The sequence below is a fragment of the Haliotis rufescens genome, unplaced genomic scaffold (genome assembly GCF_023055435.1).
Source record: "Haliotis rufescens isolate VD_foot unplaced genomic scaffold, xgHalRufe1.0.p SCAF_14, whole genome shotgun sequence".
In the NCBI taxonomy this organism is placed as follows: Eukaryota; Metazoa; Mollusca; class Gastropoda; order Lepetellida; family Haliotidae; genus Haliotis; species Haliotis rufescens.
The window spans coordinates 2933558-2961434 of record NW_025963824.1 but is presented as its reverse complement, the minus strand read 5'-3'; the positions used below and the strand labels follow the sequence as shown (position 1 = coordinate 2961434).

The 27877-nt window shown below is 38.1% G+C and overlaps 3 protein-coding genes across 3 annotated transcripts in view; 1 reads left to right on the top strand and 2 right to left on the bottom strand.

Moving 5' to 3' along the window:
* Positions 1-27877, bottom strand: part of LOC124122347 — a 377435-nt gene that overhangs the window by 245106 nt on the left and 104452 nt on the right. The gene's annotated exons all lie outside the window — the stretch shown is intronic.
* LOC124122340 (protein draper-like) lies at positions 1108-27876 on the bottom strand. Its single transcript, XM_048395561.1, has 8 exons — positions 27820-27876; positions 13938-13986; positions 13283-13567; positions 9436-9579; positions 8321-8441; positions 6056-6076; positions 5199-5212; positions 1108-1232 (listed from the first exon to the last, which is right to left on the bottom strand). Exons 2-8 carry the CDS (start codon positions 13984-13986, stop codon positions 1108-1110), a joined length of 759 nt encoding a protein of 252 aa, XP_048251518.1. The 5' UTR covers positions 27820-27876.
* LOC125379290 lies at positions 19826-21067 on the top strand. Its single transcript, XM_048395560.1, has 3 exons — positions 19826-19979; positions 20256-20376; positions 20740-21067. The coding sequence occupies exons 1-3, from the start codon at positions 19826-19828 to the stop codon at positions 21065-21067; spliced, it is 603 nt and encodes a 200-aa protein (XP_048251517.1).

The window sequence follows — 27877 nt, the reverse complement described above, 5'->3', positions numbered from 1 at the left end:
CTTTGCTTGGCTGGCCCGCGGATCAGTGGCGGTAGGGCTGGCTGATGACGGAGATCTGTCGTGGAGATTTTAGTGGTGTTGTGAGGTTTAGGACGCAAAGAGTTGAATCTGGGTTGATTTGGAGTTGTATCTGCCTGAGGGTGATGTTGATGGGGCGACCATGAATGAAATGATGATCCATCAATTTCTGTACAAGCTTATATAGTAGATCCACTTGTGAATAATGACAATGCAACTGACTGATCATTCTGAAGTTTAGAATAGTGAATAGTTTCTCTTGTAGAAAGAAGAAGGTTCACGGAAACACTTTTTTTATCACAATGTCAAGACATTGCTTCAAAATAATTGGTGTTTCCTGAAGATTGTTCCAAATCTAAAAATCTTGTTAACTTGTATTTGTCTAATGGTGGCGTCTTTGCAATTTTGTTTTGAAGACGCCTTAATATCTTCAAACGAAATCACACGTTAAAGTTGATGAAGGGAGGACCACTAAAAAAATAGTCTCCTACTTCACCATGTATGAGTTCAAAGTAAAGATGGCGTACAACGTTTGTACATTTTCAGAATGACGCTTTTTCAGATTAGATTTTAGTTCTTGCAAAAGTCTTTGAAGGAGTGTTGTATCCGTTGGTAATTCAACTTTATCATCCAAAACTGGCTCCCACAGGAGATATGCTTGGATGAGATCAATCGACATCTACACTGCAATGAAATTACATCACAATGCTTTGCAGACCATTGTGACGTCACTGGTTACCATGACGTCACAATAAAAAGACATTACAAATGGCTCTGCTACTGAAGCTGTTTGCAACACTTTTTACCCTGAAGACACTGCTTATTACTGTCTACAAATTGAAAAAGGTGAAAGAATGATGTTGGATGATAAATAAAATCTTTTGATATCAAATATATCGTTGATAAAAGTGGCAAAGCCTCGGAATTTGTCCAGTTTTATCAACTTGTGTTGATATATTTGATATCAAAAGACACTCGGGTGAGATTCTCTATGTCTTCAAAAAAGAATGAAATATAAAACACATATCTTTCCCTTGATTTACATAATGCTGCAGGTTAAATTTCAAAACACTAACAACCTCATAGCCTTTATCCCCATACTTCGCTCCTAGTTTTCTTTCCTCCACCACTCAGCGTCACACGGCCGCAGGTCTCTAAGGCATCCTTCACTTTCCTGTCATCGTTGCATCTCTTCATCAACACTTTCTCCACATCTGTTTATAAAGATATAGGGATTGTTATATTGTGTCTATATTTCATATTTTTAGTATATGCACAACACTGACAATTGGCAAACATATTCCATATAAAACTCAGTTAAATGCGAGATACTAACCCATCACATTTCCTTTTTCGTTTTGTATTTGAACCTATGAAGTCAGCACGTGTTTAAATTGTTACTCAATTTTCAAGTTCAGAATTATCATATTACGAACTCTTAATTAAAGTGAGAGGATTTTTGTTCACGTGGTTTAGTTTTAATGCAATAAGTAGCATTTTTCAAACTACAAATACCATGCACTTCGCTTCAACCTGTGCTAGAATCATGTGATAGTCTGGTTTAATGTAGGAAGAATGTGTTTGCTGAGACCGGAAGTAAAGTCATCCAAACTGGGTGTACTTATGTACTAAGAATGCGTTTTCCCAAACCTGTAGTGACATTACCAAAAAATGAAGTACTTTCTAATGTAGTAACTTTCTTGAAAAAGAACGTGAACTATTGTAACATCTAACAAGTAAGGGGTCTTCTGAAACCGGCAGTTATTTAATAAGTTTAGTAATACGATTGGTAAATGAGCCAAAGCCACGAAACAGTGGATCGGTGCTATTCTCTGTGCCCTGTGTAGCCAAACAATAGACAATCCAAATGGACCTCCATGTATGTCAAACTGGCTAATCCAATAAGCAGAAGTATCATTAGGATACTTGCAGCTAAGTTCAGTCATTTGAAAGAGGTATATGCTTGGAAATATATCTGAAGGCAATATTCATGGTATCTGACAATTCTGTCATTTCAAACATGTTGAAAGTAGAGCCACACCACTCATTATATGACCAAAACGCTATTAAAGGTCAATAAGTTGAGTAATTGATGTCGAGAAATACTTAAGCAGCAGCTCTGGCCCTTGATGTGTTTACAATTCACCAATTTTTAGCCCTTTCTACTAAGATTTCAAAGAGCAAGATACGACTTGTCTGATCAAGGTAATAACACCCAAGGCCTCAGTAAAGCTTTTAAAACGTTTTATGGTAGTGACACGTGGAGGACATTACCATATTTGTCCGATGCAATTCCCTATTTTGACTAGTACCATATGTCCCCGTATTATCACAATAGACTTGCCTTTGCATGTGTTTGTGACGGGTGCCACCGGTGGGGCAGGATATGCCCACCTTTTCGCGAACACCTGGTATCATTATTATTTGACAACGATTCATAAACACATGTTCAATGTGTAGTCGGAATCATACAATCGACTCTCCTCTTGGCTTTTAAAAAAGAAAATGTTTCTTCCATGAAGAAATTTCTATGCTGCATTATTCATAATAAAGTATAAATGACAGCGAAAATAATTCATTCCTGATATATTTAATTGTTTCATGGTTTCTTCAGTTAGTGAATGAGTGGGTTTGGTTTTACACCGCTTTTAGCAATATCCCGGCGGGAGACACAGGAAATGGGCTTCACACATTGTACCCATGTCAGGAATCAAACCCGGGTCTTCGGTATGACGAGCTTTAACCACTAGGCTACCCAACCGCCCCTATTTCAAAGAAGCTGCATAAACCATATAATGTTTTGTGTCTACCTGAAGGAAGAAATGGTTCATCAATTTATATTTTTGATGTTGCATAAGGTTTATGGACATGTTTTCATGTGTTAAATGTTCTCTTATTGAAGCAGCTCTGACTTTGGTTAAACGCATTATTTCTTCAGAAAAAAAGAGTCATTAGAACATAGCTGTTATGTTGCAGATTGCCACATCCCCTTTCGGCCAAATTCCAATATCATTGGTAGATATAGATATTTAAAATTAACTAGTTATAGTTACCACATAACAAGGAAAGCAAAATCGACCAAACTCTACTGCTTTGCTTCAGGTTTCCCTTTTTATTTACAGTTCAGCAATAAAACCTTGATGATTATATGCTATGCTTAACTTACCATCTGTAATTGTATGGGTTTCCACTTTAAATGATTCAACCTCTGGTTGAAGAAAAAAATGCTTGATGAGATTTCTTATGTAACAGGTGTTATATTTTGGATAACACTTTCTTTGTAAAGTACAAAATCTCGTACTTTTTATGGTTGAGTCCAGTCCGGGATTTGAACCCACACTGCCAGAGTGAGGCACCTAATCATTGTGTGTTCAGAGATTTCCTATGATTGTGAAAATAATGTTGTCGCTTTTATTTAGGACTAACCATAGTTTTTACTTCTGTAATAAGACATATTACATATAAAAAAGAAAATCTACATATATAGGTACGTGGGATAACGATGACTCTTTCTTCTTCTTCCAGTATTTGGACCTATGGCTCAACGATTTCAATGGAAAATTATCAGAATGATCATATGTGCTAACTCTCAAACAAGGCTAATATTTCAAGTGCCGATTAGAACTTTCTGCAAATCCATTGAAGCAAATACTTCGCTCTAGAACCATGATATATTCTGGGTTAATGTAGGAAGAAACAGAATGTGAAACAACTAATAACTGCTGCAACTAAGCTAGAATTGTTTCGTGAAAAAGATTGAACCATTAGACTTAATGGAATGAAATTTGTATCGGAATTATAGGCGCCGTTGTATATGTGATTTTTTTACAGAAGTTTAAGGAAACGTTTACGATAGTTGGATGTCAAACAATGCTCAGTCAGTATGCTCAAATGAATCGAAAGTTCATGTGAGCTTCAAACAAAAGAAGCTGACTCATATGCTTCAAACGCGTCAATCAATCTCACAGCAATGCAACAGCTCACATATACCTCAGAGCATAGTTTCCACATCAAATGAACTTCCATATCAGTTGTAAGTCATGCTGAATCATGTTGCTGCCAACTCTCAACTATTGGTACTTTCGATTCTGGTATCTAGTGCGGCACGCGGGATGCAAACAAAATATGTTTGGTGTGCAGATTCACTATTTAAAAAAATATTAAAGGTGTACATTCCTTTATATATTATATTTTGCGATAGTTTCTTAGTAAAGTAACTTCAAATCACAGCCTTTTATGACCAAGAAACGTTTACATAGGTGTTCGTCTATGATTAACATTGTGCTTTTAGGCGAATTCTGGCATGTGCTTGTAGATTTGTGTTACTTGGTATTCGGGATTCAGTGATAAGCAAACGAGAAAAAAGGATGACATTGAAGGGGGAGGAGGGTCACCATCAGTTGTGTCATTTAGTTGTAGCATATTGCTTACGGTCAAACAATTCATTTAGCAACATGCTGTAACATGAAATCTGGTTTTACTGATCATTGGTACTTTGAACGCAGACGTGCATCCACCTCGGATCATGAAGATTTGCCAAGACGTTGGCATCCTAAAATATATTCGTGGCTTGCTGCTGTTACATGTGTTATCATCCACTGCTTTGCGTGGTGAAAACTCAATTATTATTTTATGGGAAAGCTGAATTATGTTTGACTCAGGCATTATTATATGATCAAACTGTTCAGGGCATAAGGGCATATCGCGTTTCTGAAGAAGTCGATAGTTGCATTCAGAAAGTAGTGGACTTAGGGAATATAAGCCATATCGCACACATTTGAGTATTTCACATCTTAAAGATAGTACAGTAGATTTGATATTATTATGACATTAATTCCCACACGGTAACATAAAAACATTCGTGATATTTCCATGGATAAAAGCATACTTTTGTTGTTCTTGTATCACATGGTTTTTTTAAATGGTCATGCCAGTTTAACTTGGGATGAGTGATGATTGTGCCTTCTTTGGTGGGAGGAGCTTATTGTGATGTGATTATTAACTCTTATCATTCAGGGATACACTACATGTCGTGCTTGCAGTACCAGGCTCAGTCATTGCAATCTCAAACCATTCAGTTGTTAACATTGTTATTTCTTCGTAGTCCTAATCATACAAGGGGTCCTGTTTTTGTTTTTTTGTTTTTTTGTTTTTTATATGAGCGGAAATATGTTACTTACCCGGACCTTGGGAACTGAAACAAAGAACAAGTAACATATCAATGAGCTTTCTACATTTACAAAATGAAATGTTATTAGAAAACGAGATATATGTTGTGCAGCCATTAGTGCAGATGACAAATTATTTGATTGTTTTATTTACTGTTTCAGAAGACATGTCAATGTACAAGTGGCTTTCAACATTTTCTTCTTCGTTGCATTTTACAACTGATTTCCTATAGTCTTGTACATTTACAAAACGAAACGATATTAGATAACATGATATATGTAGTTCATGTCAAACAATGCTGTGAAGCCAATAGTGCAGATGACAAATAAATTTATTGTTGTATTTACCTATTCGTCTGTCCCCGCATTCTGCAAATAGAAGACACGTCAGTACACAAGTGTTTTTTTAACATTTTCGTCTCCGGGGTCAATCATTTCATATTATCGGACCAGTTAACGAAGATAATTTGAAAACAATAGCAAACATTTCCTTAAAAAGCTCAAAGAGCATTCGTCATCAGATTTTACTATAATGAATTGACTCTTTATGAAACTCTAACAGATTTATTTTGTGTTTCGAATATACGAATCCCAGACCCCCAATTAATGATCAATTGCAGATCACGTGGCATGACGGTACTTACACAGACAGAAGATCATAAAATTTAATCAGACTTTTGGCACATTTTTGCATCACAAATTTGAAAATCGAATTCCCAAAATTTAATAAATTGGCCCTCATTGTGCCTCGTCCTTCAGGTAATCTATATAGGCCGAAGGTCTAGGAAATTATTCTATGGTCGGAATATCCTATGTAGACTGTACACCAAACTCCGTAATGGAATTTAGGATATAGAATGTTGTGTTACCTGTTCTTTCTTCTCCGCCATCTACAACAAAAATAACACAAGTACTTATTAAATTGGTCATTGTAATTTTAACATACCATTAGTATATGCCGATTTATATGACATCGTTGTTCCAGGCAAAGGTCTGTTAAATGGTTTTGTCACGTAAGCACAAGGCAGGGGACACAATCAAACATCTAACCCCATTACAATGATCCACAGTGTCAGCTGAAGACAAAAACATGGAAATGGATTAACCTTCCATGTTTGTTGTGTTGAGTTTTGAAGTATATAGTCACTATTTCGCGAACTTCTGTGTCATACACATTGTTGTGAAAAGTAATGTTTCAGTTTCTGAAAGCAAACGTGCAATACAAATAAATTGCAAGTGATTCATTTGATTAGCTAACCAGGCGATATCTGTTGCGTTGATGTCTTTATAAACTGACTAATATTGAGGCCACACCCAATAACGGACTAAAGGCTTCCGACTGGCTTATAATAGAATATGCAAAGTTTGTGTAACATTATTTGGATGAACTATGTCACGGCATTTCGAGTTGTTATTATTTCCTTTATAAAAGACAATTTTAGTGCACATCCATAGTGTATTCGTTTCTCTTCTGTTCTCCAGGATTTCAACAATAGATCTAATTAATTCAAAACATATCAACTAGAAATATGAGATAACATCATGCCACTTGATTTGGACAACAAATCAGAAGCTTTCACAGCCAAACTGCTAATTCTTAAAAAAGGCTCTGTGCGACATATTCTTCAGTTCCGAACTTTCTGTTTTCTCACTAATTTGTGTGGTGGGGGTTGAGAAATGTGTTATGCTTCCAGAATCAAGGTTAAAATTCATAACAAGACAACACAAAGTACAACAGAAATGTATATTACGCCCTGTATCTAACAACATGTGTGCAAAATAGAAATACATTTTGAAACAGAGTAATGGCTTTTTGAAAACTAGTATGGTACCCGTGATGTTTAATCGGATCGGAATTATGCTTTGTTGTTTGTTTATTTGTTGTTTAACACCGCACTCAGCAATATTCCAACTGTATGACGGTGGTCTGTAAATATTCGAGTGTGAACCAACGATCCAGTGATTGACATCATGGGCATTGTTGTAATGAAGACATTGTTAGGAGACAGGCATGCTGTGATCATTGACGCGAATATTCTGTAACATGGGTAAGCTTGATGCACGTGTTGGGACTTAACATGGGCAAGAATAACCATGGGCTCTCCCATGTAACGCGCCACGCTAATATTCCTAATTCTGCAAGAATGAATGTATTACTTAAGAGGTACACCTATTGTGGAATATGAGTTGTTATGTAGATTCAATGTCTAATATTTTTAATTTGGAACGGAGCGTTTTTGTAACAGTGTTACAAATTTGTGATGAATACCTCTTCATCCCGATCCCCAACGTGGCTGAACTTGACTTCATTCGCATTTAACGGTTGCCAGAGCAGCTGTTGACAGTCTCGATGTATTAACAAATTGAACGATTGATTGATTGTTTGTTGTTAAACGCCCCACTATTCCAGCTAATTGAAAGAAGAGAGAGGACAGCGCCAATCTAGGTTGATGTTTAGCCTGTCGGTTTACGGTAATGAAACTGCTAGTTGTATGTTTGTTTTAGCTAAAGTCGAGTCGACATATTTGACACGAGGGACTGTTTATTTTTTAGACCTTTTAGTTTCATAATTTCACGGCATTCACATGAAAGAAGAATGACTGTTGTGGCCCTAACAGTGGTTCGTGTATGATATGTGTGCGTTTTGGGAAAACTATTTCTCCATGTTTTATCAACTTTTGTTGCCAAGTACGTTGGAAGATTTGTGTGCAGGTTTTCATGGTATTTGAGAAGGTAGCATTTGTGAAGCACTAGAACAGGAATGAGGTGAGGTAGCATGTAACCTTAGTTTCGGCTTGGTCGAATTCTGCACTAGAATATCCCAAACAGGTTCTAATGGTTTCACATCTGGACGCGTGGCCGCCCAAGTCAAATGGCTCTCATCAAGGCATGAGCTGAGTTTAAAGATTTGGAATGTCTTTCTAATATTACAATAAACTCTACAGGTCCACAGTTATTGTAGTTCCCATTTAATTACCGTACTGCCCACTGAGTACTGAGTTTTTTACGGAATAATAACATTGAATATTGTCATGATAATCTGCATGTACGTTTGTATGAATATTTGAATATATCAGGAAATACAAACATAAATTCACAATTAAACACAAAACTGAATGCAACTACATGATTACCTTAAGTACACAATGACTGAGACTGTGAGTGTGACTGTAACTCCGACTACAGTAGCTACATTCAAGGCGACAGCAACCTGTTTGTCAGTCAGGCTGTTTGCGTCTTCCTTGTTGTTCACAACTAGTGGAGTCAAAGAAGTGTATATAAGTGCTCATACAAACAGCTAATAAATAGAAACATTTCACTCTTGCGAGAAAGAGCGTATTTTTTTATTTATTACCAATTCAACACGTCAATGAAGAAAATATCGTTTTCGTTACTGTTCAGAACTCTCAATTCTCGAACTCTCCAATTTCTCCAAAATATTTACGTCACATTGAGTTTTTCTCCACGTGTTTTGATTTCGATTTTGATGCAACATTGTCACCTGGTATAACATAAAAAAATCATTCCGTGATTCACACTTAAAAGTGTTCAAAACAGAAACAGGGGCCGTCGATAAGGTCTCGGGGACCAAAGTTAGTCCATACCACCCTATTTTCCTCATGTCACCATTCAGTTTTGATATTGCAGGCACCGAATGTTCCAAGTGGCTGAACAATAGAGATAACTCGTCCATTAATTTTGACACAATCGTTAACACAAATTTCGGGTGCCACCATTTGATTCCCACTCATATATAAGTGATAATTGGGTAGGTCTAAGGGACATTTGGTTTTGTCCAGTATATTCGTTACCAGATGAAGGACGTTTCAACTTGACCATACAAAAGAAAATTGCTTATGAAGGAAAAACAACAGTTCAGGTGTGACCGGGGTCACAGTTGGTCAATCAAAGGGGATAAAACGATGTCAACCCTCTAGACCCGCCAGTGTACGGATTTAATATCTCACCACCTGTGTCTTGACCACGTGCATAATAATTTATATTGTTTATGCCCAAAGATCCATCCTATTTTAGGATCTAATGTGGCAGTATATTGTGTAACTATGTTTCTAATAATTGTAAGTGACAGTAAATTGATCGAGGCGCTCGTACAATACCGCCCTTTGCTGGTGACACTGGCAGCTAGTAATTCGGAGTTACCTCCCTTTAGTGGTATTGTTTTTGTCCCAACATGGTCCCAACATATGAGACATGTTGTATTGCATGTTAAGCATATGTATCTTCGTACCTTTTGTAGTGTTGCAAAACTCGCCGGTGTAAGTCCCACTGCAGCCAAGTATACAGGCTCCAGTTGCGTGGTTGCATCTTTCCTCCAGACAGTTGATGCTGCAGGGATGTTGACACAGATCCCCATACCAGCCATGACCACAGTCTGGACAAACAAAGTATCAGATACATGATTAAGTAACTTCTTTTTCGCACTTTATTATACTAATAGCTGTGGGCAAATCATTAATGTGAGGAATTGTTCATGTCAGCATGAATAAAACCCCTAATTACGATATCCTCATACAATGGTGTGTATTTTCACTGTTAAAAGAGTAGGACACAACAAACATTATTGATGACACTATACAGTCGTTTAATCGTTTTCTTCGTACAACAGTATTTAATCCTGAATTAAGTTTATGGCATACACTTGATGCTAGTGCACGTAAGCAGATGATGAAAGTTTTCTTTGAGGCTTGAAACAGGCGAAAAGAGAAGTGATTATTAAGAAATTATTAGTTGAGATTACAGATCGTCACAGCAAATATTTTGAAAAAAAATAATTTGAACATTTATTTCACAATGTAACATTATTTGGTATATGTTAAGTTAGCAGTGGAACTCAACAAATATGTTCCACTTTGTTGAGAGGTGTTCTTAATTTGACCCTTCCACTTTGATAATGATCTTTTCCATGTGTGTTTCTTCTTTAGATGACATCCAACTGTTTGCAGATCTAGAGAGTTTAGTATTAATTTTAAGTTCTGAGTTCTGTTATCTCATGATATATTTGACAGAGAATTGGCCACCATGGCGTACTTCTTTTATATATGGTACTTGACAAGGAGCTGTGATTATGAAAAAGAAAGTTGGAGGGGTCAATCTACTTTTGCGCTCATCAGTTCATAACTCTCAACAGAATGCATAGCATTCTTTTAAGTGTATCCCTTCAGCTGAAACAACATTTATACCATTCTTTTTTTATTAAAGTCATTTTCTCTCGAGCCTTTGGCAATGGCAAATTGTGACTACACAAGATGGTTCGTTTAAGACCATGTGTGGCAACAAAAGAGTTAACAGTTAATATAATGGATGGTTTTGACATTTTAGTGGATCTTTTCACAAACTCATTTGTCAAACCTAAATTGAGCCATATCAGTACAAGTATCAATGATTTATCCTTCACGTGTTCTAAAACGAAATTGTGGAACATTTAGCAGATCAAAGTTCACGTTAATGTCTATTTTGATCATAGCAAGTCAGGTGATGTTCTGGCATGTATTAACATTTTCTAATGCGTTTAGCAATAAATAAAAAAATCATGCATCATGATTAATAGTTTATTTTAAAGTTAGACAACAAAACAATTTCCCAGAATGTCCCACAATATTTCAAATTTCAGAAACCACTCAACAGTTTCATTTTCCTGTTCGAAAACAATTTCATCCAGGTTGTTTAATTATAGGAACAGACCTGTGAAGATCCGTGGAAGAATAGGTCTTTAGCAACCAATGCTTGCCATAACAGGCGACGGTGCTTGTCGTAAGGGGTGGTCAGGCTCGCTGACTTGCTTGATGTATGGTCATTGTGTCCCAATCGCGTGGATTTATGGTCATGATTTCAATCACTGGATTGTCTGGTCCAGACTCGATTATTTACAGGCCGCCGTCATATAGCTGGAATATTGCTGAGTGAGGCGTTAAACAACAAACAAGCAAGCAATTATAGGAATATGTAGCAGAACGTGGACTTGGCTGTTTATGGTGTAAATGCAACTACTTGTGGCTGCCAAGGCTCATCATACTGTGCAGGCCATATGATCACATGTGACTTCTCTATTGTTGACGATAACAACCTTCTTCAGTTATTCAAATATGGACCAAGATCCCATGAGCAAAGTCCTTCCATTTGGGATCTCAACTTCAAAATCATTATGGATGCTGTCAAAGAATATGCCATAAATGGGCCAAAAGAGAAGAGGAAACTGTTGAATGTCTTTAAGAGTAGGTTAAGTCAGTGCGTGATGTTGCCATTGGTAGAATGCACCAACTTAAAAAGAGAAACGGAATTGGAATAAACCCATTCTGTTCAAGTCAGCCATCATCCAAAGTCTGGCTGCCCGACATGAAAAGTTTGTAGTGGTCCCCACTGACAAGGCCTCACATAACATGACCATTATATGTCAGCATCACTACATTAATTGTTTGATCAAAGAACTTCGTGTAAATGGCATATCAAATAATGCCACATATAAGGCCAGTATGTTAACTGAGAAAGGCATCTGCCAAAACCATAAATCAGTATTGTCAACTTTTGACTTGATTTTAAAACCTGAAGACATGCCCATTCCTCTCTTGTACTGGATTTTAAAGCTCCATAAAATTCCGTTCAAAGAGAGAAATGTATTGTTGGGTCTAACAAGTGTACTACCGAATCTCTGTCTCAAAGACTAACAATAATCCTCAATACAATCAAGGAAGGGCTTTCTTCATATTAACAGAAAGAATTTGAGACAAGTGGTATTAATACCAATTTTATTCGCAAAATGCTGAGGGTTTGCTTGACTTTTTCAAATCTCAGTAAAGAACCTAGTTCCATTCTGTGAATTTTATTTATTTTTCTACTTTGTACACCACTATCCAACATGACAAACTACATGAAAAACTTCACTCCTTGATCCATGGGGCTTTTCTTACAAAAATGTGGTTACCACAGATACAGTTAGGTTCAGGACAATTTTATAAAAAATGAAAGCACACGCAATCTAAAATTTACCGCGAAAATAAAATGTAAAATGCTGGACTTCCTCATTTATAACAGCAACATAACATCTCAATCAGAATGTCAAAACAAGGTAATTTGCCCAAGAAGTTTAACTTAAGCTTCAGGCTTTTTGATGATCTGATATCATTCCAAAACAATCAATTAGCCAGTCCCCTTCCACTGATTTACCCACCTGAACTAGAAATAAAGGAAACCAGTGAGACCGACTCATTTGTTTCTTATTTAGATCAATGCATTAAGATTCAGAGTGACAAGACACTCTCTAAAACAAAGAAAACTCTCTACAAGACTGTATGGCAAGAGGGATGACTTCAGCTTCCTACTAGTCAGCTTTCCCTTCATGTCGAGCAATATTCCAGTAGCTCCAGTCTTTGGTGTTGATATTTCACAACGTTTAAGATACAACCGAGCATACTCTTTCTACCAAGATTTCAAAGAGCATCACATGACACTTGGTCAGAAGTTGTTTGATCAGATGACAACATGCAAGGCCTCAGTGAAGCTTTCAAATAGACTTATGGTAGACGTCTTCCTGTGTCTTGCCAGGTGAACAAATGACTTGCCTTTGCATGTGTTTGTGATGGATGCCAACGGTGGGGGAGGATACACCTGGTATCATCACTTTTTGATAGTGATTCATAAACACATGCTCTTGAAAATGTCGGAACTGTACAATCGATTCAGCTTTTAGCAGAGAAAGGGTTGCATTTAGTATTATGATTTTTGAAAAGATCCTGTTGTGTGTATGAAATTGGTTTTGTTGACTTTGCTCATTTTCAACTATATCAGTGAATCTATGGAGTTTGTGGGATATTATTATATCAAAGTAAGATGTTGAAATTAAAATGAACTGCTATTTAGCTTCCGGGCACAATTCCTATTTACAAATCACCCTTGCTTTTCTGATTATCAACATCACAGTTAGAACAAAAAAGAGTAGTTTATTATGTTGTACCATTTCATTAACTTAAAGCTAAATTCATATCATTCTTAAAATGTAGATAAGAGAGTGTTTATGAAATTTTAAGCTTCCATTCATTTAAGGTTAAATACCGAAAGATGATTCATTAAAATCACCTTACCTCGTGTATCATTACAGAAATGTCCAGTGTTAGTTCCACTGCAGCCAAGTGTGCAGTGCCCAGTTTGATGGTTGCATGTATGTTCTAGACAGTTCCGGCTGCAGTCTTGATTACACAGATCACCATGCCAACCACGCTGGCATCCCTCAGAACACTTCCCTGTGTCAGTGTCACAGTAGGGAACATCAAGTGGAGGAAGAAGGGCACAGTTCTGGGAGCATGTTAGGTTGCAGTGCTCACCATATAAGCCCCACTCACATACTGTGTAGTCCTGGACAGCCACGGCTGAAATAGAACATCAAATGATAATCGTATCATGTCATCTTCATGAATGTCAACATCTGGATAATCCATTGTTATGTGAATCGTTTAATGTTCTTATCACAAAGCTTCTGTCTTTAACGTCTAACTTTGCAAACCAGAGGAGTCCAGTCAGCGATGTTAATCAAAACCATATATGTGAATCATTTACACTTCTTATCACCAAAGCTTTTATCAACAATACTAATACCTACATTGTTTTGATCAAGAAGTACTATCCTTATTCTGCTTGTCCATCAATAGCGTGTATAATTTAAATGGTTAATTTAGCTTGTTAATTATATATATATCATTCGTGTTAATTTGCAGTTACTATTTTACACAAGTTACTCACAGAATGGCAGCAGAAGTTGGAAGAGTGGCAGCATCATTGAACCAAACATCTATAACAGAAGGAATGCATTTTCAAGATACCAAAAATCAATCTGAAGCAACATCTTCACTTTAGGACCCTACCAAAATGAAAAACGTTCATTATGCAAATGTTGATCTGATTAAATTCAGAATGTCAACACCAGAGAATGATCAATCTCGATTCTGTGGCGAAACCGATTCCATAGTGTGTAAAATGACAAAGTAATGATGAAATTCTATGAATTATACTAACGATTTTGTAAATATAAAATGTCAACACCAGCCAACAAACAGGCGACACTGAGCGTAAAGGCAAAATAGTTGTGAAATTTATATAAGAGAGTAAGTTAGTGATTAGGGTTTTGGGCCGCTTTTAGCAATATTCCAGCAATATCACGGCAGGACATTTATATGAATGGATAACTGAAAATCAGTGATGCGAAAAGGGTAAGCATGCCCTTCACACATGTTCAATGCAGTACGATTTTAGGAAACCCCATACAGAATGCAGTGCAGCTTTAAATCTGATTGTCAATGAACGCCACATCTTGATGACGTCACGCTAAAGATAGCTTGCCTGCGGTAGGTAAGAGCGATGTGAGACTAGCTGTGGTTTAGCTAGGGAAATATGATCTTTCGTTAATATGTCTCCATTTGTAAATATTGTTTTACATTTTTTGTACACAAGCAGTGATTAAATAAAGTAAAGGACTATATTGATCATGCATCATGAAAGGTTTCTTCATCTCAATTCTTTCCTGACTCTTTTGTCAAACTGTCAAAACTGGCAATGGCCTGATTTAACCAGTTGGATGAGTATATTTGAGAGGGGTGTAATATATTGTAACTTTCCTCGCCACAGGGTGATATGTCAATAGGCATAGTAGTCAACGTTAAATAAGGTTATAAATACCTTTCGTCACGCAGATGACATGAGTTTGAACTCGTCAACGATACTGAATGAAAAAAAACACCATATCATCGGAGATCGTCAACCAATATGTCACCAGGTTGCCCTTGATAGCATTGCATGTTTAGTTTGAGGAAATATTCTCTCTCAGAAAAATAGTCCAAGGTATATTTATTTGAAACATAGTAGTTCAAGTAATTGCTTATTTTCTTTTAAAAATACTTTAGTATATTTCTTCACCTCGGATATTTTCAAATCAATAACGTTTGTGAGGTATCAGCTGTATATAAAATAAGTTGATGTACACCCTTCTCAAACGTTTACACATATTTACTCTTCTACTATCAGACAAACAAATGATATAATATTGCACGAAAATTATGCATTATGCGAAACAACTGTAACACCAGACGACCTCAACTGTAGCCGACTTCTTAAAATAAAAACGGCATCTTCTGCCCAATAAACAAACCGTACATGGTAGTGAAATGTGTGCAAGGACTGCAGTCAGTCTTCCAGCCAAGAAGACGCCTATCAAATAGGTCTATCAAGTAGGAAGAGACAACAATCACCTGAAGTCGGACCTGCACGGAATCGACCATGTTTGCACCAAGTGAACCCTGGTGACAACCCACCCCAGCGCTTTATCAGCTCACCGTTAACTTTATGCGGCGGGCCATCTCTAGATTCACACTCGCCTCAAACGACTCTAATAATTAAGACATTTTACAGATTTTAGCAGTTGAACAATCACCCGTAGTTAGTATATTACATGACTTTCTGAAAGCGAAAAAAGGTATGGATGGTTTCTTGTAATAAAAATAAAATTAATTAAGTAATTAAGTATAATGACAAATAGATAAATATCCCATGACTATAGTACAGTCAGACGTTTATTTCAGTAACAGGCCACTGGCCCATAACATACTCATACAAAATAAACATGCATAATGCATTTGATGAAACCGGATCCGATCTTTTTTGTATGGTAGACATTTATTTTTTTAAAATAATCATTATATTTCATTAAATTTTCAAAACATGCAGATGTCCAAAATGTAATGTTGTGACATCGCGACGGAGCAATTCGCCGAAACGCAGCTGCTATTCCTCTGTTAGCGAGGCTTAAAAGGCCATGACAATGACTGCTGACAAACACATCAGAAAATCAGAAAACAAGCCGTTAAAATGCCACGTCTATCAGAAGTTCGACGCAACAACGCCATCGGCTGACTGCAAAGGGGTGAAACACAACAGCATGTGGCGGGTGGTGGGTGTGACCAGATTGACCATCTCTAACTTACAAAACCAAAGGCAGCATTCGTGATAGGCTTAAGTCATGACGACTTCGCGTTACTTCGCCTGGCCATGATCGCTACATGCGAGTACGACACCCGCGGGACCATTTCGTCACGGCCTCCCGAGTACCGGATCTGCGACAAATATCGGATCAGACTGTTTGAAATCGTCTGAGAGAAGCGGGTATTCTAGCCATACTGTCGCCGTATCACCTCCGTCTGCAGGAGTGTCGTCAGAGAGTCACATGGCCTCAAGCAAGATGGAGACGTGTTCTGTTCACCCCTCTTCTGCTGAGACATGCTGATGGACGTGCCCGTGTGTTCTGACGAACGAAGGTGTGTTGTGGCGGAACATCCCTGGACTGTTATTTAAACTTTGATCGCGTCCATGGGCAGTGGCTGCCATGAGGTGATAGCAGCTCGAGGAGGCCATAATCGTTCCTTACTTTCCACCTACCCTGTACGTTTCATATTTATGAAATCGACTCGAAAAACAAACCCAGCTGCAATCCTGATGTACAGTTTCTTTTTTCAAGAGTATACATTAATATAGCATGATAAATCAAGCATACTAGAGTCAAATAAATATACATATATTTCATTCATGACAAAGAGGTATAAGGTCTTTCTGTCAATGAAGATTTCCTAAGTCCATTTGTTTTATAATCTCTTTGATGAGGATATCTCACATGAAGGATTCTCAGTTGATCCCCTATTCTAATTCTGAGTGATTTCATTTAAGCCTTATGACTCATTTCCACTTTGGGTTGTGTCCTATTTCTTTAAAAGCTCAATGTATGGTTCTTGTCATACAGCTGATTCATTCTTCTCATTAATGTCTGTGATTGGTACTGTGATTCATATATCTAAAATATCTAAATAATAATAAGTCATGGTGTACAAGGACTACTGACTCCGCATATCTCGCCCATAAACTGATGTCCAAGTATCTTCCTTTTTAACCATACACTATAGCTTTGCCGGCCGCGAAATTGAAGCAATATGTTTAGGATTAAAATAAACAATGGACACATATTCTTTCCAACCTTCAGAGGGCATGATGATAAGAACATAAATAGTACATGGCTTTTACATGCGTCACTTAGACCACACTATAAAGCGGACCCGGACTCGGGACTAACCGATCACTCGATTTAAATAGGTCCGTGTGCATAGCCTTCTTTTAACCATCCAATTGTAAAGAATAACCCCTCCCGTCTTATACGGCCATTAGTTACTGGCAATGTCACATTTCAATTGTCGACGGTGAACTAATTATAGTATGGGTTTCCTGTTATTGCACCATACCTCGTCACACACCGTCGTTCTCTCCTTCCGCTGGCGAACTGTTTTATGTGTGACGTCATCCAGACGCGGCGTTCATGCAGAACACTCATCTTTCCTTTCATCAATTGTGCACATGGGTAGGTTGGGTGGGGTAGGGTTGGGTGGGAGTGGGTTAAATGTTTCAGCCCATACATTTGTTTTGTAGTTAACTCAGCAAAACTGGGCTTGTGATGAAACTCGGTCATTCAGCCGTCATCGGTTTATTTTTAACAAAACTGTAAACTGGAAAAATATTCTATTTCTTGCTAAAAATATATCCTAGTTTTGGTCAAGGACGTTTTGTTTCAATCTCGGTTTAAAAAGTAAAATCCTTATTCTAAGGAAAATGAATTCCAAACTGACATATTGTGTCATAACAGTTGATCCAATGTGGCAAAATTACTTAAATGTGACACAAGTATCAAAGGTTATACACGTATTATATCTTTCAAGGAAATGCATATCAAGTATAATGGAATGCATGGTTCCTACAGACGATGTATTAAATACTATTTTAATCGGAGATTTCTTTTGTGGGGGTTTTCACATCAAAAACCATTTCACCTATCTCGTAGGACGTTTATCCATTATTGTTGTTCTAATGCAGGAGGAAAATCGGAACTTCTGACAGTCTTGGGGACGTTTACCAAATTGTTGAAACTCACGAAAACGGGTGTGGTCTGTGGTGCTGACAAACAAGGCGATCTCTGATTCAAACCAACAATCGTATTATTCATACACGACTAAGGGACGAATCTTTTAAAGTCAACCCCTGTTCCTTTATACGTGATAGTTTGTTTGGTGTGCCTACAGTACAAATCTTCACTGGTATATTTGCAAATATATCTTGATTTTGGAAAGATGATATGTTTTCCTTAAAGAGTGTGTGGGTTAATCTTGAAAATAGATACAAAGACCATCCTAACGTATGGAGCACAATATGTGTACACATGAAAGAAACATATCAAGCGGTTGTGAAAATCATAACCCTGCACGATTCATTTTTTCCGGCTGAGGAGGAAAAAGAAAACAGTTGCCGTAAACTAATTTGCAAGACAGTGAGTCATTGACTGCCCATAAGGACAAAACAACTTCACACACACAGACGCAGCTTTGCACTGGACAGTGTGGCACAGCTTACAGTAACAACACACAACTGTATGTAGTCATGTTGTGTTGAGCTTTCAGAACACATCATGACACTGTTGAAGTTCATATGTGCGACATATCTGATAGTTTCTTCGAAAGGTAAGCTTGAAAGGTTTTAGCTTGACATTATCTCATCTTCTTATCTGCTTGCATTCTCTTATCCGGAAAGGTGTCCAATAAATTGATTTGCTAATGATACATCTCAGTCAGTGGTTCGTGTACAGAATTTGTCTTAAAATGTTGCCCAACGTAACAAAGTCACTGCTTAGATATTCTTAAATGTGGTAGGGTAACAACATATTGTTGCCTTCTTGAATTAGAAGTCATTGTATGCTGTTTATGTGACAGGTGCTCTTATTACAGTTTTATGCCATAGTTTCAAAAATCATATATTGTAGTCCTTTCCATTTCAGGCGACCAGTGCAAGGACAACCAGCACTGTTCAGACTGTGACAAAAGTACAGGACATTGTCTCACAGACTGTGACACTGGGTATTTTGATCAGATGAGCACGTCAGTGTGCAGCAAGAACTGCAGAAACCGCTCATGCCACTTGTCAAGCTCTGGTTCAGGTGCTTGCATTAAGGGGTGTGTCTCCGGATATCAAGGCTCTGGGTGCAACGTATGCTGTGGCAGTCCAGGAGGTACCTGTGCAGCATGTCCAGGTGGTTGTGATGGAGGATATTGTCAGCTGGGCTCCTCATGTATGTCTGGATGTGTAGACTCCTACTACGGGATTGACTGTAAGACGTGTTCAAGTAGATGTAAGTCCTGCAACACGATAACAGGATTGAGTGCCACCCAGGATATTTCGGTCCAAACTGTGCCTATTCCTGTGATCATTGCCTGGGATCCTGTGAACATGGATGCGCAGATGGCTGTCTTCCTGGATTTTATAGCATTTTCTGCAACGAGAAGTGCAGTGAAAATTGTGGACCAGACCCCAACGTTTCTACCAGCAAGCCTCTACAGGCACCAGATGCTGGTTTACGTGACTGCCACAGAGCTAGTGGGGATTGTATCCACGGGTGTGAAGAGGGCTGGCATGGTCAACAGTGCTCTTCCCCATGCAGTCCTAACTGCGCCAATAAACTATGCAAGTCTACAGGTGACTGTGTAGATGGTTGTGTACCTGGACACTTCGGCAGAGACTGTAAACCCTGCCCTGTCAACTGCCTTCACAACATGTGTCACTCGGACAGCGGGAAGTGTACAGACGGATGTACACGTGGCTTCTATGGTGGACTCTGCCAGCAGACGTGTGGAGTGTGTCTTGATGGTGTCTGTGATCAGAAGACTGGCACCTGCACCATAGGCTGCAACCTGACTGGACGGAAGTGTGATTCTACCTGCACGTTCAATGTCTAAGAGTGGAACATTGCAACCAAGGTAACTATAACTCTATAATACTTCCTGGTTGCATCAGTTCAGTGGAATGTGTTATATTACTTACCTTGTCTATATTTTGCTAAAAGGCAACTTAAGAAGTTCGAGTGTTCAGATGGTAGAGTGTTTCCATGCATGTGTCCTTTGTTGCATTGAAGTATTGTGTTATTTGCCCTTATTGAATAAGCTGGAATTACATTACTTCTACATATAATCTTATACATTTCAGGTGATAGTGACAGCAGCATTGCTGACCTGAAGATTGGACTCTCAGCAGCCTTTTCACTTTTTGTAGTGATCATCCTGCTGGCCTTATCACCCGTCTACTGCAAACATTTAAGATTTTTTAAGTAAGTACAGTAATTGTATATAAACAACAACTACTTTAATGAAAAGAGATATATATGTATGGTTTAACACATTCATGCGTTTTCAACTGTTTTCTTAACATAACCATGCTTCATTGAACCACTTATGCACTTTTCTTGTTTCTTGCACACTGGTTGCGTAACGCGTTGCCCATGCGTGTAAGGGGAATGAAATTCTAGGCAGTAGTGTAGATCCCAAGTAACCAATGCTTATTGGGCTTGGTGACTGCCGGATTTCTTGTCATCGTACCCAATGATGACGGACATAATCAGACAACAATCAGACTGGATTATTTACATTACGCCACCATAAAGCTTGACTTATGCACTTTTTCTTATTCACAGACAGCACACAATACAGGGAATTATTCCACATGAAGCACCACGCCATGAGGACCAGGTACCCCCGGACTACTGTGAAATCAGAGACGAAGATGTGGACATCGTGTGTGAGCTGCCAGGGATAAGAGGAGACGACTCGGTAACTGGAGCTGCCCCTGTCATGCCTGTTCTGGCAGACTGCTTTGTAGCAGACTGTGACAGTTCCGTCAATGATGTTGCTGCGGCAGAGGAGTCTCCTGTTGACGATAACACATACACTCACCTCGTGCGCCCGGTTGTTGTTGAGTGGCCGGAAACAGTAGTGAACTATGTACCTCCAATCGAAGAGTGATACACTGTAACTACAGCATGCTTGGTCTAAAAATATTTTGTATTTTGTTTTGTTTTTGTCAAATAACAATAGGCAGTCACCAAATGTTATACAATCGGACAGACATCACATAGAGAAAATGTTGAGACAGGATCCCCCTGACGATTACTAAAAGCAGTTCAATATAAAGAAATGAGGTATCCCATTTTATATACAAAAGGGTGTGTAATTTTATCATTCTGTCATTTTTTTGGAACAATATATATTAGTAATGAGGGTTTTCAGACGCAAGGGAGACGCAGGGGGTACTGTTAATCACTCCTAACCTATATAAATCTCAGCTGTTATAATACCACCATTGGTAGGAAGAGTCCAGTCGTTTTATGAACAAGCCTGTGACTGAGTTTTGTCGATCGATGTGATTGTCACGTAATACAGTCGCAATGTGTCTCCCCGCCTTGTTGGGTGAAGGTTTGTCGAGACAGTTAATTTTTTATCCATACTTAACCTGGTATCTTGGGGTTATGTCCGGGTTGGAGTAGTTTCATAACAACATTGATGTCATCAATGAGTACCTAATTATAAGGACGTTTTGTAAGTACACTAATTTCAGAGAGCAGTTGACACCTTCTGCATTTTACCAGCAATGGTTGCTATTTGCCAGAATCAATTTATGTGTTTCAGTTTCAGTGATTTGTTTAGATTTTGCTTTTATGATAGGTCGAATGTTTCATTTTCCAGACTTCGATGTCATTTCCACAGTTTATAAGTCTGGTTTCACTTGTACAGGATTTATAGATTTTGATGTTTAGACCAAGAAGATGCAGATGTATTTGTGTAAGCATTAACAAGGACATTGCTTAGATTTAGTGTGTTTAGAACTATGAAATTAAAAGTTACTGAGCTATGTGCCAGTTAAAAGGTTAATGTCAAATGTACACGTGTATGTACACTTTGTAAGAAAAGGATTGAAAATATTCCAAGGACTTTATTAGTGTATATATTAATTTCAATCAATGCATATGCTTATTGCCTCGTCAATGGGACACTTTAAACAGGCATGTACAATAACACTGGCCAGTTAGCCAAGGGGTCATAGAATGTCAGTGAGTGTCATCACAATACAGGCAAATAAATGTTGTCGCAATTCCGCCTCGTGTCCCCACGTTTCAGCATTAACGACTCAAGTTGAACAATATCACTGGAGGCGAGTACCATGGATAAATAGTAATTAATGGGATGTATATGAAGGGTGAAATGTATCTTTATTTCTGTGTGAGCTAAGCATGCAGTTTTTCAAATTTAATGCCACATCTGAAGGGGTATATTTCGTCTGAATGATAATAATAATAATAATAATAATAATAATAATAATAATAATAATATGACTTAGTAATTAAAGATCTAAACCCTCCAGCATGTCACTAGCTGATAGACGTTCCACTCGTTGCCGACTACGAATAGCTCGTTTATAAAAAAGCAATGAATGAATTCAAGTATTTACAACTGTATAAGACATTAGCGATCTTGTATAGGTCTTTTGTCGTCAACAGTGATAAATCGGTCAATAATTTTTCACCACGACACAAACATCAGTTCATGATCTGATATAGTATTTGATTAATCAAATTATTTTTTGAAGACATGTGACAAAGACAGGTCAGATTCGAACAATTTAAAAAGATACTTTTAACACCAGGAGAGTAGTGCGAACAGATAGCAGAGGCAAATCGCCATCTCCCAGTTTACCCTGTTTACCCTATATGTGAACAGCCTACCCTGTCTTGTTTAGGGTTGGACTGAAACTTAGTAAACGTAATTGAGTATCAAACCTTGTATTGTGTTCATCCCGGTATGTGTGTCTGCTGGTATACGATTGCTCATGGCGGAAGTTGGGAGGAACAGTCGTCAGACCCCTCACTCATTGACTTAGAGAAACTCAGATGACCAGGCGAGTTGCAGAGGCATGGCTTAACTGACCATGACGGCACGGAGAGGCAATATCTTCAGGTAACGGTTGTGGGATCCTTTAGACCAATGGTAAAAGTGGGCTAGCACTATAAAATCGGCATTAATAAGGATTGGTACAAGCTATATGAGTGCAATAATCTTGAACGCGACGTTTTACCCCATTTCATCTCACTTATTACATTGTTTATTCATAATACATGGTACTTGTCACCTGAAAACACATTTGCGTGATAACCTCTACACATCATGTGGAACCATATAAAAGGGGCAATGCTATTTTGCAGTGCAATATCGTTTGGAGACATCTTTAGTGTATCTCAGTTAATGTATACTGACTATGGACATTAGGTATAAAAACACACATTGTGCGAGTTACGAGCATTGCCCGCACTCTGCCCCAAATGATGCAATGTTGGTTTCATATTTAAAGGTTTCAGATTCGCTTGTGTTCTGCTCACAAATAAGGAAATCGGTTACAACAGTGACAACAGTTGGAGATAATCTACAGCATACAACTGCATCACTACTTGCTTTCTAAGAGTCAACATTTACAACCGGGTCCAGATATCACAGTTGTGGCCCTTAGTTGAGTCAGGATCCGGAATTAGTTTGTTCGAAGTCTAGATTCTTCTGGTTATGACCCATATTGTCACCACCAAAATTTGCTTTGAAATATCGTAGTCAGTACAAGAAGGACCACCCACTGCATGCAAATGGGAAACAAGAAGATGGATGAACTTTTCTCGTATGTTACACAAGTACAGGTTGACCAGTTTTTACAAATGTTGTTATAACTGAGGTGGATGCCTGTAAATTGCTGAGTCAACTCTGGAAATGCACCACAAGAACACAAAAGAGTCACGCATTCTGTCCTTCTACAGAGAGAGTCAACAGGAGAGAGAGCTGGGATGTCAAGCTGAGCCACAGCCTGGGACGGATGCACCCAAGACAAGCCAAGAATCAGAACATGTACACCTTGTTGGGTTGAGTGTTTCTGTTAATTTCAATTTGTATCGTTCCTTTGACCTACTGTTAGTGCTGCTCAGTCCAATTTGTATTGTGCGTAGTCAATTAGGACTCAATGAAGCTTACTTTATGCAATAAGTAAGCTTTCAGCGGGAGGACACCCGAATCCCAATTCAGCATAGTGAATGCTGTCACAGTTACTGATAGTGAATGTCATCACAGTTAATGATAGTGAATGTCATCACAGTTAATGATAGTGAATGCTATCACAGTTAATGATAGTGAATGCTATCACAGATACTGATAGTGAGTGCTATCACAGTTAATGATAGTGAATGCCATTACAGTTAATGATAGTAAATGCTATCACAGTTAATGATAGTGAACGCCATCACAGTCCAGGATAATGAATGTCATCACAATTCAAGATAGTGAATGCCATCACGGTCCAGGATAGTGAATGTCATCACAATTCAAGATAGTGAATGTCATCACAGTCCAGGATAGTGAATGTCATCACAATTCAGGATAGTGAATGCCATCACAGTCCAGGATAGTGAATGTCATCACAATTCAGCATTGTGAATGTCATCACAATTCAGGATAGTGAATGCCATCACAATTCAGGATAGTGAATGTCATCACAATTCTGGATAGTGAATGTCATCACAGTCCAGGATAGTGAATGTCATCACAATTCAGCATTGTGAATGTCATCACAATTCAGGATAGTGAATGCCATCACAATTCAGGATACTAAATGTCATCACAGTCCAGGATAGTAAATGACATTGCAATTCAGCATAGTGAATGCCAACACAGTTCATGGTAGTGAAAGCCATCACAATTCTTGACAATGAATGACAAGACAGTTCATGATAGTGAATGTCATCACAATTCAGGATAGTGAATGCCATAACAGTCCAGAATAGCGAATGCCAACACAGTTCGTGATAGTGAAAGCAACCCAGTTCATGATAGTCATTGCCGTCATAAGTCAGGATGGTGGATGCCATCACACTTCATGATTCTGAATGCCAACACAGTTCATGATAGTGAATGCCATCACAATTCTTTACAATGAATGACAACACAGTTCATGATAGTGAAAGCAACACAGTTCATGATAGTCATTGCCGTCATAAGTCAGGATGGTGGATGCCATCACACTTCATGATTCTGAATGCCAACACAGTTCATGATAGTGAATGCCATCACAATTCTTTACAATGAATGACAACACAGTTCATGATAGTGAAAGCAACACAGTTCATGATAGTCATTGCCGTCATGAGTCAGGATGGTGGATGCCATCACACTTCATGATTATGAATGCCAACACAGTTCATGATAGTGAATGCCATCATAATTCATGATAGTGAAAGCAATCACAGTCCAGGATAGTGAATGCCAACACAGTTTAGGAAAGTAAAAGACATCACAATTCATGATAGTGAATATCATAACAATTAAGGATAGTGAATGCCATCACGGTTCATGATAGTGAATGCCAACACAGTTAATGATAGTGAATGCCTTCGCAATTCTTAACAGTGAATGCCAAAACAGTGGAAGATAGTGAATGACATCACAATTCATAATAGTGAATGCCAACACATTTCATTATAATGGATATCATCACAATTCATGATAGTGAATGCCATCACAGTTCATGATAGTGAATGCCATCATAATTCATGATAGTGAATGCAACACAGTTCATGATAGTGAATGCCATCACAATTCTTTACAATGAATGACAACACAGTTCATGATAGTGAAAGCAACACAGTTCATGATAGTCATTGCCGTCATAAGTCAGGATGGTGGATGCCATCACACTTCATGATTATGAACGCCAACACAGTTCATGAAAGTGAATGCCATCATAATTCATGATAGTGAATGCAATCACAGTCCAGGATAGTGAATGCCAACACAGTTTAGGAAATTAAAAGACATCACAATTCATGATAGTGAATATCATAACAATTAAGGAAAGTGAATGCCATCACGGTTCATGATATTGAATGCCAACACAGTTAATGATAGTGAATGCCTTCGCAATTCTTAACAGTGAATGCCAAAACAGTGGAAGATAGTGAATGACATCACAATTCATAATAGTGAATGCCAACACATTTCATTATAATGGATATCATCACAATTCATGATAGTGAATGCCATCACAGTCCAAGTTAGTGAATGACAACACAGTTAATGATAGTAAAAGACATCACAATTCATGATAGTGAATATCATGACAATTTAGGATAGTGAAGGCCATCACAGTCCATCATAGTGAATGTTTTACACAGTTCGTAATAGTGAATATCATCACAGTTCAGGATAGTGAATGTCCTCATAGTTCAAGTAAGTGAATGCAAACACAATTCATGATAATGAATATCACAATTGAGGATAGTGAATATGATCACTGTTCAGGATAGTGAATGTTCTCACAGTTCATGTTAGTGAATGCCAACACATTTCAGGATAGTGAATGTCATCACAATTGAGGATAGTGAATACCATCACAATTCATGATAGTGAATGCCAACAGAATTCATGATAGTGAATGCAAACACAGTTCATGATAATGAATATCATCACAAATCAGGAAAGTGAATACCATCACAGTAAATGATAGTGAATGCAATTACAGTTCATATTAATGAATGCCAACAGGATGCCAATTCAGGATAGTGAATGACATCACAGTTAATGATAGTAAAAGACATCACAATTCATGATAGTGAATATCAAAACAATTAAGGAAAGTGAATGCAAGCATTGTCCAGGATAGTGAACGCCATCACAATTCATGATAGTGAATGCCAACACAATTCATGTTAGTGAATGCCAACATAGTTCATGATCATGAATATCATCACAATTCACGATAGTGAATGCCATCACAGTTCATGATAGTGAATGCCAACACAGTCCATGTTAGTGAATGCCAACACAGTCCATGTTAGTGAATGCCAGTTCAGGATAGTGAATGACATCACAATTCATGAAAGTGAATGCCATCACAGTTCACGATAGTGAATGCCATCACAGTTCATGATAGTGAATGCCATCACAGTTCATGATAGTGAATGCCAACACAGTCCATGTTAGTGAATGCCAGTTCAGGATAGTGAATGACATCACAATTCATGAAAGTAAAAATCATGACAATTTAGGATAGTGAAGGCCATCACAGTCCAGCATAGTGAATGCCATCACAGTCCAGGATAGTGAATGCCATCACAATTCAGGATAGTGAATGCCATCACAGTCCAGAATAGTGAATGCCATCACAGTCCAGGATAGTGAATGCTATCACAGTCCAGGATAGTGAATGCCATCACAGTACAGGATAGTGAATGCCATCACAGTCCAGGATAGTGAATGCCATAACAAGTCAGGATAGTGAATGCCATCACAGTCCAGGATAGTGAATGCCATAACAAGTCAGGATAGTGAATGCAATCACAGTCCAGGATAGTGAATGCCATCACACTTTTGCTGCCAGCGTCAGCAACATGCTTTTTTTTAATGAAAATTGTATGAGAAATCGGCAGTACATCCAGAGGCATTACCAGTATCGGTATTGATGTTCGACGACGAGAACCTCATGATTGTATTTATTAAAGATCCCGCTAATCAAATACACAATCTCTGAGTGTATGCATGTAAAAATTGTAGCTGGCCCAAGACAAACTGATCTGACTAGGAAATACGATAACAGTCTTCTATAACATTTACAGTGTATTCATCTCGGGCAGACACTCCGTAATTCCCTGAACAGTGAAGGTTTTTGTCGTAATAAAGGTTACCTCACTCACCTTCACGCTAATAGATACAATCCACGACCGACATCGTCAACGTCCACGTCCGACACCG

Excerpts from the sequence above, each read along its gene's own strand:
- LOC124122340 (XM_048395561.1), bottom strand. The coding sequence starts at position 13,986 with ATGTTTGGTTCAATGATGCTGCCACTCTTCCAACTTCTGCTGCCATTC. Across the intron at positions 9,580-13,282 it reads TTTCTGTAATGATACACGAG|ACTGTGGTCATGGCTGGTAT; the intron begins GTAAGGTGATTT and ends TTGTTTGTCCAG. Across the intron at positions 8,442-9,435 it reads GTTTTGCAACACTACAAAAG|TTGTGAACAACAAGGAAGAC; the intron begins GTACGAAGATAC and ends TGACTCCACTAG.
- LOC125379290 (XM_048395560.1), top strand. The coding sequence starts at position 19,826 with ATGTGTCACTCGGACAGCGGGAAGTGTACAGACGGATGTACACGTGGC. Across the intron at positions 19,980-20,255 it reads CAACCTGACTGGACGGAAGT|GTGATAGTGACAGCAGCATT; the intron begins GTGATTCTACCT and ends TATACATTTCAG. Across the intron at positions 20,377-20,739 it reads AAACATTTAAGATTTTTTAA|ACAGCACACAATACAGGGAA; the intron begins GTAAGTACAGTA and ends TCTTATTCACAG.